Source organism: Colias eurytheme, chromosome 6, assembly GCF_061535395.1.
Source record: "Colias eurytheme isolate Ceu_HAF_F1 chromosome 6, ilColEury1 Martin Lab GWU primary, whole genome shotgun sequence".
Lineage (NCBI taxonomy): Eukaryota > Metazoa > Arthropoda > Insecta > Lepidoptera > Pieridae > Colias > Colias eurytheme.
In genome coordinates, this window is record NC_142985.1 from 35,552 (window position 1) to 52,043 (window position 16,492).

The window sequence follows — 16,492 nt, forward strand, 5'->3', positions numbered from 1 at the left end:
GACATAGAGGGAGCCTTCGACAGCGCCTGGTGGCCAGCCATAAAGGTGCGGTTGGCTGAAGTTGGGTGCCCGGGGAACGTGAGGCGGGTGATCAGCAGCTACCTGAGTGAAAGGGGAGTGAAAGTTAGATATGCGGGCGTGGAAGTGAGTAGGGGGACCAGCAAGGGGTGCGTGCAGGGATCCATAGGTGGACCAATCCTGTGGAACCTCTTGCTGGACCCTCTGCTATGGATGTTAGAGGAGATGGGAGTATTCTGTCAGGCGTTCGCCGACGACATTGTGTTGGTCTTTGAGGGTGATACGGCCCTTGAAATAGAAGGAAAAGCGAACCGTGTCCTAAACGTAATAGATGAATGGGGAAAGGAAAATAAACTTAAATTTGCACCACATAAAACTTGTGCCCTCCTGTCCACGAGGAGGTTAAAATATGACGTGCCACGGCTCGCTATGGGGAATGTGGAAATAAAATATTTTTCTCAGATTAAGATATTAGGCCTAACGATTGACAGCGGCCTCACTTTCAACGCCCACGTCGGGACGGTATGCCAAAAGGCAATCGCTCGATATAAACTCTTGGCTAGGGCAGCCAGAGTTGGTTGGGGACTTAGCCCAGATATTATTAGGACTATTTATGTAGCTGTTATCGAACCGACTATTATGTATGCATCGGCAGCGTGGGCACCCACCGTGGAAAAGATGGGGGTCCAAAAAAGGCTGAACACCGTACAACGGGGCTTCGCCCAAAAGATCTGCCGAGCATATCGGACCGTCTCCCTGAACTCAGCTATGCTGTTGGCTGGGATACTCCCCCTTGACCTCAGAATTCTCGAAGTCTCGAGACTATATGGGATCAAGAAGGGGGTGTCGCACCCAGCGTTGGGAGACAGGGAGGTGGAAAGAATGGCTCCGGCGATTGAGGACCCACATCCGGCAGAGCAGGAAGGGCTGGGGTTCGGGCTGGTGGACGAGGACTCGTATTCCGACGTGGCTAATAGCCACGTACATAGGATCTACACGGACGGCAGCAAGATTGAGGGTCGAGTCGGAGCCGCCCTTTCCATATGGGAGGGGGAGGCCGAGACGAATGCCGTCAAGCTTGCTTTGCCGCCGTATTGCACCGTCTACCAGGCCGAACTCCTAGCGCTCCAAAGAGCAGTAATTAGAGCCTGCAAGAGTGGAGTGGCGAAAGTCGGCATCTTCAGCGACTCCAGATCGGCCCTCCAGGCAGTCACACTCGGTTCCCCCCACCCCCTTGCTGTGCAAACAAGAGCGGCCCTCCGAAAAGCTGCTTCGCAGAGGCGGGAGGTCGCTCTGTTTTGGATCAAGGCGCACGCAGGGCTAAGGGGGAACGAAAGAGTGGACCAGTTAGCCAAGGAGGCCGCTCTGGGGTCGAAGAAGAAACCCGACTACGATCTGTGTCCTGTTTCATTCGTCAAGCGTATCCTGAGACGGGATACGATCGGGGAATGGGACAGGAGATATGATGTGGGGGAGACGGCTGGAGGCACGAAGCTCTTTTTCCCAAGCGCTGCTGCTGCATACAAAATAGTACGGAAAATAGACATCACACACCACACCACACAAGCACTGACTGGACACGGTGGATTCGCCTTCTACTTGAACAGATTCAAGCTGAAGGAGAATCCATCGTGCCTGTGTCAGCCCGGAGTCGACGAGACGGTTTCTCACCTGTTGCTCGAGTGTCCGATTTTTGCAAGAGATAGATATGTTATTGAGCAAAAATTGGGCATCGCGATGACGGGTGAGAATCTGCCCGCGGCCCTGGGGGATGAGACGAGAACTGAATTCTTGGAGTATTGTAAATACATTGTTGGGGTGGTTAACAAACGAAACTGTGATAAGCTGTGATGTTAGGGTTAAGTTTAGGATAGTTGTGCCGTGATAATTTGTATATTTATTTGTATTGGTTTTATTTTTATTGTAATCTTTGAATTGTAAATTTTAATGTGATCTTTAATTATTGTATTTTATTATTATTTTGAAAATTCCATTGTATATTGTAAATTCGTATTTTAAAATTTGATTGTATTTTAATATTATGTGCCCATATTGTAAATAAAGAAAATTGTGTTTATTATTTGATTAAAGAAAAGAAATGTCTCTAGACTATACTCTAGAGAAAAAGCAGACAACACCCTGCGATGGCGGGTGCTTTTACAAAAAAAAAAAAAAAAAAAAAAAAAAACCTAACCTAACCTAACCTAACCTAACCTAACCTAACCTAAACTAACCTAACCTAACCTAACCTAACCTAACCTAACCTAACCTAACCTAACCTAACCTAACCTAACCTAACCTAACCTAACCTAACCTTTTTTTTTTTTTTTTTTTTTTTTTTTATAGTGGAGAATGCATTTAGGCATACCCAGAGCGCTCGGGGAAAGGGCCCTGGGTTATGTCGGACTCACACCGCAGAATGCGGCGACTACCGACTAAAGTCCACTGTGTTCCGTCGCTCCGCTATATTGGCAGGGTCGCGGGTATTTGGTGTAACCGCTTCCGTAACCCTGTCAGCGGCAGCCTATTTTTTATATAGGCCCATCGCGATTTAGACCTGGCTAGTGTTCGCCAGTTCCTCCTTCCTGGGGGGCGGCGTGAACGGAACACGTCTCACGCCGCCTCACCGCACCGGACGATGGATTATGTCCCCGTTCCACCGTCCGCCACCCAACATTAGGGAAGCAAGTCGCGACCGTGTACAGCGGTCGCGACTCGGCGACTGCGCCCAATAAGACGTCGCCGCCGAATAGGATCCGCGTTGGGATCTCCCTCGCGGACCCGCTCTGCTTCCTCCTTCTGCGACATCACATCTTCACAGAATGTGATAGCCGCGCGCCACGTTCTGTCGCTGCCAACCATTGCGCGAGCTATGGAAGGCAGGGAGAGATCAGGGCCGACGACTGCGACTAGGTGAGCACGGGGCTCGGACCACGCGGGGCACACGGCGAGAGTGTGGTCTGCCGTGTCCTCCGGACTGTCACACCAATGGCAAGCCATTTGCGGCTCCCGCCTGGCGACTTTGCACAAGTACCACCCGAAACAGCCGTGTCCGGACAGCACCTGTGTCAGGCGGAAGGTAATTGCCCCATGCCGCCTGTCGCACCACTCGCGTAGGACCGGTCGAATAGCTTCGACCGTCCTCGCTCCTGCGCTGGGCCTCTCGAGCCGGCGTTCCCACTCCCTGAACCGCCGCTCGAGAGCATCAGCCCTCCATTGCTGGACTTGCTCCAGATATGGATTAATTCCATGCGATCTGGACGCCGTGACGCGGCGATAAACGTCCGCCAGCATCTCGGCATCCAGGTCCCACGGGGGCGTCCCAGCCATGACACACGCGGCCTCGAAGGACACTGTGCGATATGCCCTCACGACTCTGAGCGCCATGACCCGCTGCGGTCTACGCAAGTATGGTCTGGTACGGACGCTCAAAGAGTCGGCCCAAATGGGCGCACCATAGAGGGCCATGGAGCGAATGACGCCGGTGTAAAGACGACGACACGCACCCCCAGCTCCTCTTAGATTCGGGAGCAGACTTCCAAGTGCCCCGGCCACCCCAACAAGACGGGGGGCGAGGCGACGAAAGTGCTCCACAAATGTCCACCGGCTGTCCAGCACGATGCCCAGGTAGCGCAAAGTGGAACCGACGCCGATGGACGTGCCACCCACCTGGATAGCTGAACCAGCAGCCTGCGCCCTTCGACGGCCGCGAAACAAAATTGCCTCTGACTTGTTCAGAGCGACCTCTAAGCCAAGTCGTTTGATTCGGCGCACAACATCCGCCACACCAGCGGTCGCAATGAGGGCTGCCTCCCTGTACGAGGCCCCGCGTGCAGTTACCAGGGTGTCATCCGCGTAGCAAAGCACGCTGACACCCGGTAGATAAGTGGCACGCAGGACCCAGTCGTAGCCGATGTTCCACAGAAGGGGCCCAAGAACCGAGCCCTGTGGAACACCGCACGTCACTTCCTTTTCTAGCCACCCACTACGCGCGGGGTACGCCACAGCCCTCTCCGATAAGTAGGACTGCAACAAGCGCACCATATACCCGGGCACGTTGTGATAGCGGAGCGCTTCGATCACGCAACTCCACGGCAGAGTGTTGAATGCGTTGGCGATGTCAAGGGACACCGCCAAAAGCACTCCGCCTTCATTATCTGCATGATCAGCGAGGTTCCGCAATTCAGCAATCGCATCGATAGTGGACCTTCCCCGGCGAAATCCAAATTGGTTCTCGCTTAGGTCCGGCCCCACTCCCTCCAGATGGTCGATGAGGCGAGCTGCGAAGACGCGCTCAAAGAGCTTGCTCACCTCATCGAGCAGCACGATCGGCCTATAAGCCGAGGGCGAGTCGCGCGGGCGTCCCTCCTTCTGCAACAGGACCAAGTTCCCGGTTTTCCACCTACGGGGAAATTGGCCCTGTTGGAGGCATTTTGTGAACAGCTGTTCCACCCTGGGTCCAAGAGATTCTAGCGCCAGCACCCAGGCCCGCCCGGGAACACCGTCAGGGCCGGGGGCGGCATTCTTCGCCTTAAGGCGCTCTACTGCCACAGCGAGCTCGTTGCGAGTGACTGGAGGGACATTTTCGTTGTTGAGCTCCTCCTGCGCAGTCATCGTGGGTGCCATCGGTGGGGGAGAATGTCTTCCCCGACTTGGAAACAAGGACGTCACCACTTGCTCCAGAAATCGTGGCTCGAGACTTTGAGACAAGGGCGGGGCCCAAGGGCGAAGCTTTTGCCTCACCCTCTTATACGGCCGACCCCAAGGTTCGCGGTTCAAACTCTCGAGCATCTCTTCCCATGCACGGGTCTTAGCGCTGCTGATGGCGTGCTGCAGAGACACAATGCAGTCCCTATAGACGGCGTATAACCGCGCTTCCTCCTCTTCGTCACGCCGCCTACGGCGCCTGTGCCTGGTGTACGCCCGCCTCGCAGCCACGCATGAAGCACGCAGCTGGGCAACATCGGCGGACCACCAGTACATTTGGCGCCTACGTGGAACCGACCGCACCCTCCGCATGCTCGCGTCGCACACCTGAGACATAGCTTCGGCAAGCCAAGTGGCCTCCTCCTCTACGTTTTCGCCGCCATTCTGCTGCGACGGGAGCCAAGCCTGCACTAAGGCAGCCTCAATGAGGAGCTCCCTATCGAGGCTACCAAGTGCCCAGCGTGGACGACAATCGCCAGGGGGGAATTGACTGGGAGCCGTCGAGGGCGTGGAGACGCTAAACCGGATATAACGGTGATCCGAGAGCGTCTCCACGTCCAAAAGAACCCTCCAGTCTTGTATACGACGAGCGAGAGGGGGGCTCGCAAACGTGACATCCACAATGGATCCACCCCTCTGCCGAACACACGTTAATTCTGCTCCACGGTTAACAACCGTCAGTCCCGACGCAACTGCCCAGTCAGCGAGTGTCGAGCCACGTATATCACTTGCCACGCAGCCCCAAGACACCGACTTGGCGTTCAGGTCCCCGGCCAGAAGTACAGATTGAGGTTGTGCGAAGTCTAGCAGATCCCTCAGCTCAACCAAGAACTGCTCGAAATCGGCGAGGCAGCGGTTCGGCGAGAAGTACGCCCCCACAACGGTGAAGCCATTGACAACCGCCGAGACGCATCCCCGTCGCCTTATGATTTGCTCAAGCTGTGTGTCGCCTTGAGCAACCAGCGCCACCAAGCCATCCAGATCGCCCACCCAGTTATCCCGGGGGGGCAGATTGTATGGCTCAGACACTACCGCCACGTCAATCTCCCACTCTGCCAGACTCTGATGTAAAAGGTCCTGGGCCCTGGCACAGTGGTTGATGTTGGCCTGTAGAAAACGCAGTGGGGCCATTACTGCGTTTCCATGGCTGCCTCCGTTTGCGGTACCTCATCAGGCACCGGAGCAGAGCGTGATGGCGTTGGAGCGCCATCTTGCTTCCGCATTCCACCTCTTTTAGGCTTCGGGGCCTTACAGGCTGCGCTTCCAAGCCGATGCTCTGCCGGTAGCTTTGCCTCCGTGCATAGGGCACAGCGAGCGGAGGCGGCATCGCATCCACCAGCTTTATGGCCTGTTTCACTGCAGCGGAAGCAAGTGGCACTCCTGTCCGTCGGCGAGGAGCACGTGGCGCTGACATGGCCCACCTCCAGGCAGCGGTAACAGCGCAGGGGCTTCTGCTCGGTGAGAGAGACTTTCGCCGAAGCCCACCCAACCATTACGCGCCCCGCCTGCGCCAGCTTCTTCGCCGCAGTCACCGGGCAACTAACCCAGGCTGATACAGCACCTCGGGGGCCCGTGCGCAGGCCACCACACTTCACATGCTCCGCGGTACACTCCCCTGCGCGCGATACCGCAGCCGCAATGTCCTCGACTGTGGCCGAGTCATCCAGGCCAGTGATTCGCAGGTCTGCGCACTTGACCGGCCTGGACACCTTAACGTTATCCTCACCGAGGACCTCCCGCAATTTGGCGGCAAGGGAGTCCGCTTCCTTGGTGCTGGTAGCACCGGGGATCTCTAGTATCCTGGCACCAGTGACAGCGCGCTTAAAACGCATTGCACTGATGCCAATTTCGGCGAGGTCTATTCCACGCCGCGCCTCCGTTAAAACACCGGCGTAGGTTACGCCACGCTCCTTCGCACTCGGCTGCAGGGTAAGGACGACAGCCGAGGAATTCGGAGCGTGGAGCTTTCGCGACTTCTTCTTGCGGGACTTAGCCGCAGGCTTCTTCCCTTTCCCCTTATTTTCTTTTCCTCGCTTTCCGACCACAGTCCACTCTCCGACCTTTGACGGCTGCTGCGGGAGGCCGGATGACGTGGCCAGCGTATCTTTTCTGGGGGGCTTTGAACCCGCCGGATCAGGCTGCACGGGGACCCTTTCCTTCCCCTTCGCCAATTTCTTTTTCCTCTTCTTCGAGGTTGCCTCGATCTCCAAAGCTGGGACCGCCGTCTGCTTCGCGGTTTTCTTAATTGCGGGCCCAGACACCGATCTACCGGGTTGCGATGAAGCCGCAACACCTGCATATGTCCTCGCCTTTGATGGAGGGGGCGGTGCGAGGTCATCAGCCATCGCTTGTTCAGCCGCCTTTGCCGCTTTCCTGCTATCTGCCGCCAGTGGAGGTCTTATGCGCTTTTCCGGCAGCAGACGCTCCTCTAGAGCCTCAAATCTCGCGTTAATCATTGCTCCGACCTGGCGCAAGATATCCGAATCTTGGGGCTGAGCAGGCAGCGACGAGCCCTGAGAGGCCTTCACCTCTTGGAGTTCCCTTTTCAGGGAGTCGAGCTCCGCCTGTAGGCGGGAATTGGCTGCCTGCAGCAATCTCGTCTCCTCAGAGACAGTGTGTTTCTCTAATAGAGCTACTGACTGCTCAATGTCATCGTGGGCCAATTTCAAGGCCTTTTTGAAAGTGCCCTTGAGATTTGATGACTTGGTCATCACCTTCACGATTGCAGCCAGGTCATCGGCAATGCGGCGACTGAGAGCCTCCGACGTGTTTGTCTTTGCTGGAATGGGAGGGAGAGGAGCGCTAGCTTGCGCCACTTCAATGCGCTCGGCGCACTCAGCAACCTCCTTCTCGGCCTGCGCCTCCAACTCCCTCTTACGCAACCTCGTCATATCGAATGTGGCCTCGCGCCGAGTGGCGCTTGAACCCGATGGGCGGCCCTTCCCTCTTTTTGAGGTGGTCTTAATAAATGGGGATGTAAAAACCCCTGTGCCATCCTCTGTGTCGGAACCAGAACAGCTGGTTTCCAGCGTCCGCTTCCGCCACAGCCTGTCTTTTCCATCCGTTTCTATGATGCTGTTGACAGAGCTGGAGCTTGAACGCAGCACAGCCCTGCCCCGCCTTGTCTCGACACGCGCCGGAGACATACTTCCGTCAGTGTCTTCGAGGTCATAGAAGTTTTCAGTGTCCATAATTGTGTGTTTGCTAAAGTCGTCGTTGATCGGTTCAGAGTTAAAGGACATTTTTGTTCCCACGAGTATGGGGGATATAAAACGTCCATCCGGGCGGTGCCCCCTGCACCCGGATAACCCTTTTACACCATGGAGGTCGGGCGGTATCCATGGGTGTACACAGCTAAAAGCTCACGCTCTCCCGAGCCAAACTGTCCAGGAAGGACAGGAAATCCACGCCGCTGGACTACAACGCGGATTTGAGGGTTTTTGATGAGGTGTCCTTCCTCTCAGGCCAGCCGATTAAGGCAAGCCTCCTGGTCCGTCGTAGCTGCTAGACGTGACAACAACACTACGACGGATAACAGGTTGCCCGACGGGAGGCCGAAGCCTCTAACCAGGCGACAGAAAAGCCTGCCGCCCAGCCCGCCGCGCCGCGATTGATACAACCGCCATCCATCGCTGCAAAGCAGCCCGTCGTCCAGTAGGACTAAATCGTCCGCAACCACTGGTCGCCATACCTCGCCGCAAAAGCAGCACTGTTCGAAAACAAACCCAGCAATTTCTCTGCAAAGCAGAGATTGCAACGAGGACGTGGTAGCCCTCGAGTTCCTCCACGCTGATTTTGGTCCGCGCCGGCAAGACCACCGGTACCCCCCATATCTGGGAGGCCTTCCCCTATCCGCCACCTGAGGACGCGCCCGATGGGAGACCAGAAACTCCACACGGGAACCTAACCTAACCTAACCTAACCTAACCTAACCTAACCTAACCTAACCTAACCTAACCTAACCTAACCTAACCTAACCTAACCTAACCTAACCTAACCTAACCTAACCTAACCTAACCTACTTATAAAACTTATAAAATTCTATTAGCTGTAAAAATTTGTATAAGTCAGGAAAATTTCCATAAGTCCGGAAAATTTCTATACGTCGGGAAAATTTCTTAAAGCTAGCAAAATTTCTATACGTCAGGAAAATTTCTATACGTCGGGAAATTTTATATAAGCCAGGAAAATGTGAGGATGTGGGTGTGTGTGTGTAGTATGTGTGTGTGCATATAGTAGGTAACTTGGATTAACACAAAGGGGAAGGTTTTATCCTGGAAATCCCACGGGAACGGGAACTATGCGGGTTTTCCTTTGAAAACGCGGGCGAAGCCGCTGGCGGAAATCTAGTAATTAATAATGCGCTTAGATGGATAAAATTAATTAATATTACTTGAGTATGGTGATAATAGATGGCGGTAATTTATTTATAGTATATTCTGTATCGCACTATAATTATTGTTTTTTCTCGAGTCGATAATATATTGACAGGTCAGTGTAGCTCTGAAATTGAATATAGGGTTGGTTCTTTGCAAGGGCGTCGCCCCCTAGAGATTCTAAAAAAGTTGAAAATTTTGATTGCTCTCCATACACGACGTGTACGGTAGAGTGATCGTTTAGCAGCCTCAGGAGACTAAAAACCTGGCTAAGAAGCACTATGAGTGAAAGTCGCCTCAATGGTCTGGCCATGATGAGTGTGCACTGAAAACTTATACATGGAAACTTACAAGATTTGAATAATAAAGTGGTCGAGAAGTTTACAATGAATCCCCGAAAATTATGTTTTAGGCTTTAGGTAATTAACCTAATATAAACAAACAACGACCACTATAATATTAAAATCTGGTAATTAAAAAAAATATGCTGTACGCTGTACATTTATTCAAATTCAAACTCCTTTTTATTCTATTTTTCTTATAAATGTTATTATAACTTATTTACTAGTTTTTTATTGCATAGTCAGGAGCTCGTGTTCGTGTAGCTTTACACATTGGACTCTGTAGTCTGTACTGTCACAGAATATAATATACAGGATAGACTTATATTTCTTGGCATTTAAATTTCTTGAGTTCGGAACTTGAAGACCCGATGCCAACACAACTGGGCTGGTTCTTTGGTTCTATGTACTTCGTTCTTTGATACTATTATTCTTATAATAAATGTAACTTTCAATCTTATTTTTTTTAACACGCCGTTCTCTTCGTACTCGCAGTCAATTAATACTGGCTCTCAATTCCACTCTATTTTCATTTTTATTTTGCGTACCTAGCGAGTTTCTTGATAAAAATCAAATATTAAATGAATGATTTGCGCTAGAGTTACAATCGCGTTATCGGTATCAGGATATCATTGAAACCATAAGGGGCGTTCCCGGCTCTCGTTACGGACCGGCCTGGGCGCATGCCGGCGCCAGTGCGCACACCGCCATGCTGCTGCTCGCGTGCCTTCTCGCCGCTGTGGCACCAGCGCGCTGCGCCGACTGCGTTATCGACAACATCACTCCCGACCTCTCCTGGGAAGCTACGCTTTTTAAAGACTTGAAAACGAAATGCGCTTACACTCGATATAAAGCTCCTAGCTCCGGAAACGCAACCATCGTTTCACTGAAATTTATACTGAAAAACTTTTTCTTCGATGCTGGAGAGGAATCCTTAAGTATCTACTCCTGGATGTTCATGGACTGGCTCGATCCGCGGTTGACATGGAATCCGAAGGACTACGGCGGCATTGATAGATCAAAAGTTTTCGCCTCGACTATTTGGACTCCAATGCTAAAACTACGAAACTCAAAAGACGCGTTCGAGGTTCCCTTCAGCTTCATGATGCACTCCGGGTGTCACGTCGGCAGCGAGGGAAGAGTCATGTGCGTGATGAGGATGATGCACGAGATCGCCTGCGCCACCAAGCTGAGTGACTGGCCCTACGACACGCAAACTTGTAGATTCGAATTCAGCAAAAAAGACGCTCTCGAAAATAAATTTTCCTTCACGTTCGGAGGGACGAGAGGCGTCAGAATGTGGGGCGCGGAGTATGGCCAAGGTTGGAATATCATAGAATACGAGCAAGGTGAAAACGACGCCAAGGCCGACGCGCAGATCTACTTCGTGTTGACGCTAGAACGGCAGGCGTGGGGACTGGGCGCGCTGGCCGTGGTTCCGACGCTGGCACTCAGCGCGCTCACGCTGGCGGTGGCACTGCTAGACGCGCGTGGCCCCTCTCGGACGCCGCTCGCCTTGCTGAGCGAGCTCGGACACTTCACCGTCTTACAGATTGTCAACTTCAGTATTCCACAGCACAGTCGTGATTCGCCCACTATTTTAAAATACCTGCAGTGTTCGCTTTTCATAACCACCGTGTCAATTATAGTGACATTCGCTCTGAATCATCTGTCAAAGAGATCGCGCGCTCCACCGATGTGGGTCGCGCAGCTGAACGCGCGCGCTCTAGGCTCACAATTGGGGCGCGTCTTGCAGCCGGCGGCGCCGGCGCGGGACTCTGTCGCCGAGGCGGTGTCAAAGCGATACCGAAGAGAATGGATAGATTTTTCCAGTTTGTGTAATTGTGTTTTCTTCATCAGTGTTGCAGTTACTTACTGTGTTTTGTACTTTACATATATTCCTCAACCGCCATCCCTTTTTTAATTTAATCTGTATAACAAAATATAGATAATATATACAGTCAAAACACAATATAGTAATATATACAGTATATAGTACAGTCCCCAATTGAATTAAAATTCATTTCCGTGGGACCTATCTCCGCCGTACGAACTACTGATATCCTAAGTGGATCAGCATGTTTTTCTGAACACAAAAAGTGCGGTAGTCAAGTCCTAGGGGTATGGGGGAGCAAAGATGGCCGTCAGGCCATTCTATTGTGCGTTATAATATGTAGATAACTACTGGACCGATTTACATAAAAAGGGTGTCAATTTAAAGATAATGAAATAAACATTATTTGATTCCTAAAGTTCAGTAATGTAAAACCTTGTAAAACTAGCACCAACTGAAATATTTTCAAAAAGCAACATTTTATGAAATAATATTTTTGAAGTGAAAACTTCTTTAGCGGCGTTGAGCACTTTTTCTGTAATGGGTATAAAATCTTAAACTCGCGTCTATGAGAAACGAAAACATTGCATCAAATTTGTAAAATACACGTATATATATACCTACTTTACTTTGGTGAAAACGAGGGGTTATAATTTCTTTTAATAAAAAAAACTTTTGTGAGATGTATGTATGTTGAAAACTTTATCCAACAAACATGGATAAAGTTTAAAACTTGTTTGTTACTAGTATTATACAGAAATTGCAATAAAATAAACAATACTTATCTAAACCACGGCTGTATTTTATAGGTGAGAAGTGAGAACGCTATCAATGGATCAGACAAGTTCTAACATGTCACAGACTTCAGTGTAAACGCAAAATATGTGTTTTATACTTATACTTGTATAAATATTTGTTGACTACAAAGTGTGAACGAAAGAATGTTTGAGACAGTCTAAATACATGTATAAAACAAATGATTATGTTTTGAAAAGTATTCTACAAGTTTTGTATCAAACTAGGGTCATTGCGCCTGTTCGCGTCCACTTAGTGCAGTTGGAAAGTTTGAAGGAGAAAATAAAAATGTTCCAGAACTAATTTCAACGCAAAATTTATGTAACGTGTTCATTACATAGTCTATTTTAAGATTTACTTTCGATTGTGTTGGAAATATCATGTGGTTTTTATTTATCTAGACAAATAGCAGAATTAGGCGTTTTACCCAGTTCGCGTCCAAAAATTCCAGTTTGCGTCCACCCGTGGACCAGTTCGCGTCCACCAGCTTAGAAAAAGAATTAAGAGTGTATTGGGTGATATTTTATCAGATAAATGCAAATAAAAATTAGATTTTAATAAATTATTTATTTACGAATATAGTTATTTAATAAAAACCGACCAAATGCGAGTGGGACTCGCACACCGAGGGTTCCTGTATAAACTGTTTTTTTTTCATATGTTTTAACTGTAAATGATTATTTTTTCAATGTTTCCCTTATTTGTGCTATAAGACGTTGCTTCGTACCAAACTTCAAGTGTCTGTGTTCACGTAAAGTACCCTGTAGGTTTTGATTCCCTTGCGAATGTCGAAATTTGCGAAAATTTGCAGCATAAACGGCTGTATCTTCTGATTGCTTTGGCTTATAAGTTTGATTTTTTCACTGCTTCAAGGGACCGTAGACTTGAGTATTCAATATAAATTTCAGCTTTATATCTCAACGCGTTACTGAGAAAAAGGGTTTTGACAGAAAGACAGACCGGCAGACGGACATACAGACGAAAGGATATCAAAGTGATCCTACAAGGATTCCGGTTTTTCCTTTTGAGGTTCGGAAATTTCACTGTAAGGAAACTGGAAAAACTTATTTATATTTATCTTCTCATCATTTAATAGAACTAAAAATTAACAAAAAACAAAGTAACGTTATGTAAATAAATAATAATCAGTTCTATTAAGATTACCTACCTACCCTATTTTTAGTTTCTAATGAATTAAATTTATTTTTTGTTTATATGATTTTCTTAACCACAGACTTATTGATTCTCATTCTCAAAGATACTAGTCTCATTCTTAGAAAACCCATTTTAAAATGAAAAAAATTGCATAAAAATTTGCTAATTTGAATGAAAATTTAAATTATCAACTTGTAGTCCTAGTCAAAAATTTACAATCTATTTTAAATTACATATTTTAACAAACAATTCATTGCTACTTAATGAAAAACAATGTGGACGCAATATGTTCTATTGTTATGCACTATAGGTATAGTTTGCGCCCACCGTGGACGCAAAATGGAAGTTGTACAAATTCGGTGTAGTAATTCGCGTCCACCTTATTTTAGCTATTAATTGAAAAAGAAATAACTAAGCTGATTTATAATCCATACTATTCCATGTTTTGTTAGCAAAGTAAAGAAACAGTTACATATTCAAAAATTCACATTTAACAATAAGATACTCACCGTCAAACGCGACGCTGCGCACTATTTTTTTCTCAAAATCCCGCGCGTTTTAGCTCTCTCGTTTAATAACCAAAATTAAATATTTTTTTTAAATAGGATAGGCGGTGCGCAGGCATATTTTGAATGTGTGTGCATGTCTCTTATACATTGAGGTATTATCGGAAATTTTTCTTATTACAATTTTACTTAAAGTATACTTATTTTCGTGAATTTTCTAAAAGATATCCGCAAAATGGACGCGAATAGGCATGTGGACGCGAACAGGCGCAATGACCCTAGTATTTAACTCGTTTCTTGGTGTAAACGAGGGGTTAAAGTAGGTACGACTGAATTTGTCTCGAATTCTACAAGTATTGCTACAACAAAAACAAGAGATCATAAACATGTAGGCAAGTAGAAGTTTTCAACCAACAAGTTCCATATAAGTTATCCTACATGCATCAAATTTTGTATGTACAACATGTTTTACACATGTCTATGAGAAACGAAAACATTGCATCAAATTTGTAAAATACACGTATTATACTTTGGTGAAAACGAGGGGTTACCATCGAGATATATGGGGGTTACACGTCTTGATCGTGCTGACACTTGACAGGTGACAAATGACATTTACAATTTACAATGACAATTGACAATAACAATCGGCCGTCGGCGGAACGGCGGGTCGGACTTGGGAACAGAATAATTGGGAATTATAATGATGTAAAATAAAGTTCATAATATAGAATGTGATAATAATATATACTGATTGTAATCAAAGGTATCGTTAAAAAAACACCATTAAAATAGTCTAAAGAAACTTAAACATAAATAAACAATAAGTAATTTTAAACAGGTGGGTAGGTTTTCATTGATGTTTTTCCCAATAAATTTGCGAATATGTTTTTTTTTTTTTGCGCATACTTTATCGACATCCTTTTCTAGTTGGTTAAAACAACCAACTAAAGGGGTCCATAGCGATCAAGGCCCTCAGTTGACCTTCTGTGTTGTCTTTTAGCTTAAGGTATACAACAGTACAACTTCTCTTTATCTCTATTTTGCTGCATTGATAAATTATAAAATAAAATAATTTATATATAATAATCAAGTGACTTATGTACTTATATAAATAAATAAAATTCATTTATTTCAGGCCGCTTAGCCCATATAGTATTAGTAAAATCTTATAATGCACGAAGAAAATTTGGCAAACGGGCAACTCAGGAGTGAAAACCTCGAGATACATAATTCAGGAAGGAACAGTAAAAGGCCTGATAAAAGTATAGTTTTAGATAGGCAAAACATTGAAGATGTAGACAAAGAGAAAGATGCCAATGCAAGTTTAAGTGCAGCGCAGCGTGCACGCGCAGAGCACAACCGGCAGCGCGCCAAGGCCCTGCGTGAGGCACAGCTCATCAAGCAACCTCTGTTAGTATATATAATGAGGATTAATAGAGTAACCTTTCATAGTATGTTGTATTTGTATAGCTAACAATAGAAACAATAATACAGGAGCCTATAAGTGCTAACAGACCTTATAATATACATGATAATTCATAATTGTATTAATTCGTCTTCTTTCGTTCGTTTTGTCGCGATTCAACTGATACAGCTACCGTGCGAATAGCATGCACATGTAGATCTTGACCACGACTACTTGCGCAAGTGGCCTGTGTCTTGCTCCAGTTATATGCACCATGTATAACTCAAACTGTTTGTGTAACATGACCATAAAAGATATTCAGGTTTTAATTGTAACTTTTTTTTAAGAAACAAATTAAGTGAAAACTGTATTTCACGAGCAATTGACTCTGGTGGTGGCTTCCTGATAGAGGAGACGGAGGAAGAACCCTTGCGGCCTGTACCAGCACCTGCACCTATCGTGCACCACACTGAGCAGCCTCACTGTCTAGAGTGCGAGCGGCCCTTCCCCCAGTCGTACCTCTTCGATACATTTGATTACAGCGTGTGTGATGAATGCAGGTAGGTTCCTTCATCAAGTTATCAACTAATATGTATTCGAAAAAACAATGTCAATTCGCACCATAAGTTAAAATATAAATTTAAACATTTCTAACATTTTCAGGGACGACGACGATAAACACGCGCTCATCACGAGAACCGAAGCTAAAAGCGAGTTTCTACTGAAGGACTGCGATCTAGACGCGCGGCCGCCCCCGCTGCGGTGCGTGCGGCGCCGCAACCCGCACCGCGCGCGCTTCGCCGAGATGCGGCTGTACCTGCGCGCGCAGGTGGAGGCGCGCGCGCGCGAGGTGTGGGGCGCGCCCGAGCGGCTGCAGGCCGAGCGCGCGGAGCGGGACGCGCGCCGCGAGCGCGCCGCGGCCACGGCGCAGCGCCGCCGCCTGCGCGCGCTGCGCATGGACGTGCGCTCCAGCCTGTACGACCGCACGCGCGACCTGCACGAGCACGCCTACGGGCCCGAGCGCTACGACGCCGACCGCGACGTGTACGAGCGCTCCTGCGCCTGCGGCCACGTGCAGATGTATGAGAAAATGTAGCACTTAATAAGTCTATTGAAAGTGATGAGTGGATTTATAACGCGCAACGGGACAAAAGGAAAAGAAACAACAAAACTGATATATTGTGATTTTATCTTTAAGTATTTGTGTGAATGAACTTATAACTTCTTACATGTCCCCAAATAGATTCTTACTTTATCCTTTTTTTTTTTACTACTGCCTCCTTTTTTTATTATTTCTTATAAAAACTATTAGTTCAGTCAAATTTAGACAAAAATGGTGGTTCAATAACAAT

General features: G+C 48.0%; 3 protein-coding genes across 4 annotated transcripts; 2 read left to right on the forward strand and 1 right to left on the reverse strand.

The window, feature by feature from the left end:
• Positions 1 to 495: 495 nt before the first annotated feature.
• LOC149907352 (uncharacterized) lies at positions 496 to 5,856 on the reverse strand. The gene is made up of 2 exons (XM_090102450.1): positions 5,029 to 5,856; positions 496 to 603 (listed from the first exon to the last, which is right to left on the reverse strand). Exons 1-2 carry the CDS (start codon positions 5,854 to 5,856, stop codon positions 496 to 498), a joined length of 936 nt encoding a protein of 311 aa, XP_089958576.1.
• A 3,841-nt stretch (positions 5,857 to 9,697) lies between these two features.
• On the forward strand, positions 9,698 to 11,385 carry LOC149907353 (neuronal acetylcholine receptor subunit alpha-2-like). The gene has a single exon (XM_090103302.1). The coding sequence runs from the start codon at positions 10,152 to 10,154 to the stop codon at positions 11,364 to 11,366; it is 1,215 nt and encodes a 404-aa protein (XP_089959428.1). The 5' UTR covers positions 9,698 to 10,151; the 3' UTR covers positions 11,367 to 11,385.
• Positions 11,386 to 14,355: 2,970 nt separating this feature from the next.
• Positions 14,356 to 16,397, forward strand: Xpac (DNA repair protein complementing XP-A cells homolog Xpac). Of its 2 annotated transcripts, none has more exons than XM_090102354.1 (4): positions 14,356 to 14,573; positions 14,871 to 15,145; positions 15,488 to 15,700; positions 15,804 to 16,397. In XM_090102354.1, exons 2-4 carry the CDS (start codon positions 14,907 to 14,909, stop codon positions 16,234 to 16,236), a joined length of 885 nt encoding a protein of 294 aa, XP_089958480.1. In that variant the 5' UTR covers positions 14,356 to 14,573; positions 14,871 to 14,906; the 3' UTR covers positions 16,237 to 16,397. The 2 variants fall into 2 exon arrangements, with proteins under 2 accessions (XP_089958480.1, XP_089958481.1); XM_090102355.1 differs by having other exon boundaries at positions 14,365 to 14,498.
• Positions 16,398 to 16,492: the final 95 nt, after the last annotated feature.

What these genes read in the sequence shown, in the direction of transcription:
- Xpac (XM_090102354.1), top strand. Translation starts at nt 14,907, where the DNA reads ATGCACGAAGAAAATTTGGCAAACGGGCAACTCAGGAGTGAAAACCTC. An exon ending in CAGCTCATCAAGCAACCTCT is followed by an intron (nt 15,146 to 15,487) that starts GTTAGTATATAT and finishes CTTTTTTTTAAG; the next exon opens with AAACAAATTAAGTGAAAACT. An exon ending in AGCGTGTGTGATGAATGCAG is followed by an intron (nt 15,701 to 15,803) that starts GTAGGTTCCTTC and finishes TAACATTTTCAG; the next exon opens with GGACGACGACGATAAACACG.
- LOC149907352 (XM_090102450.1), bottom strand. Translation starts at nt 5,856, where the DNA reads ATGGCCCCACTGCGTTTTCTACAGGCCAACATCAACCACTGTGCCAGG. An exon ending in GCGACGCGAGCATGCGGAGG is followed by an intron (nt 604 to 5,028) that starts GTGCGGTCGGTT and finishes ATCTGGGCTAAG; the next exon opens with TCCCCAACCAACTCTGGCTG.
- LOC149907353 (XM_090103302.1), top strand. Translation starts at nt 10,152, where the DNA reads ATGCTGCTGCTCGCGTGCCTTCTCGCCGCTGTGGCACCAGCGCGCTGC.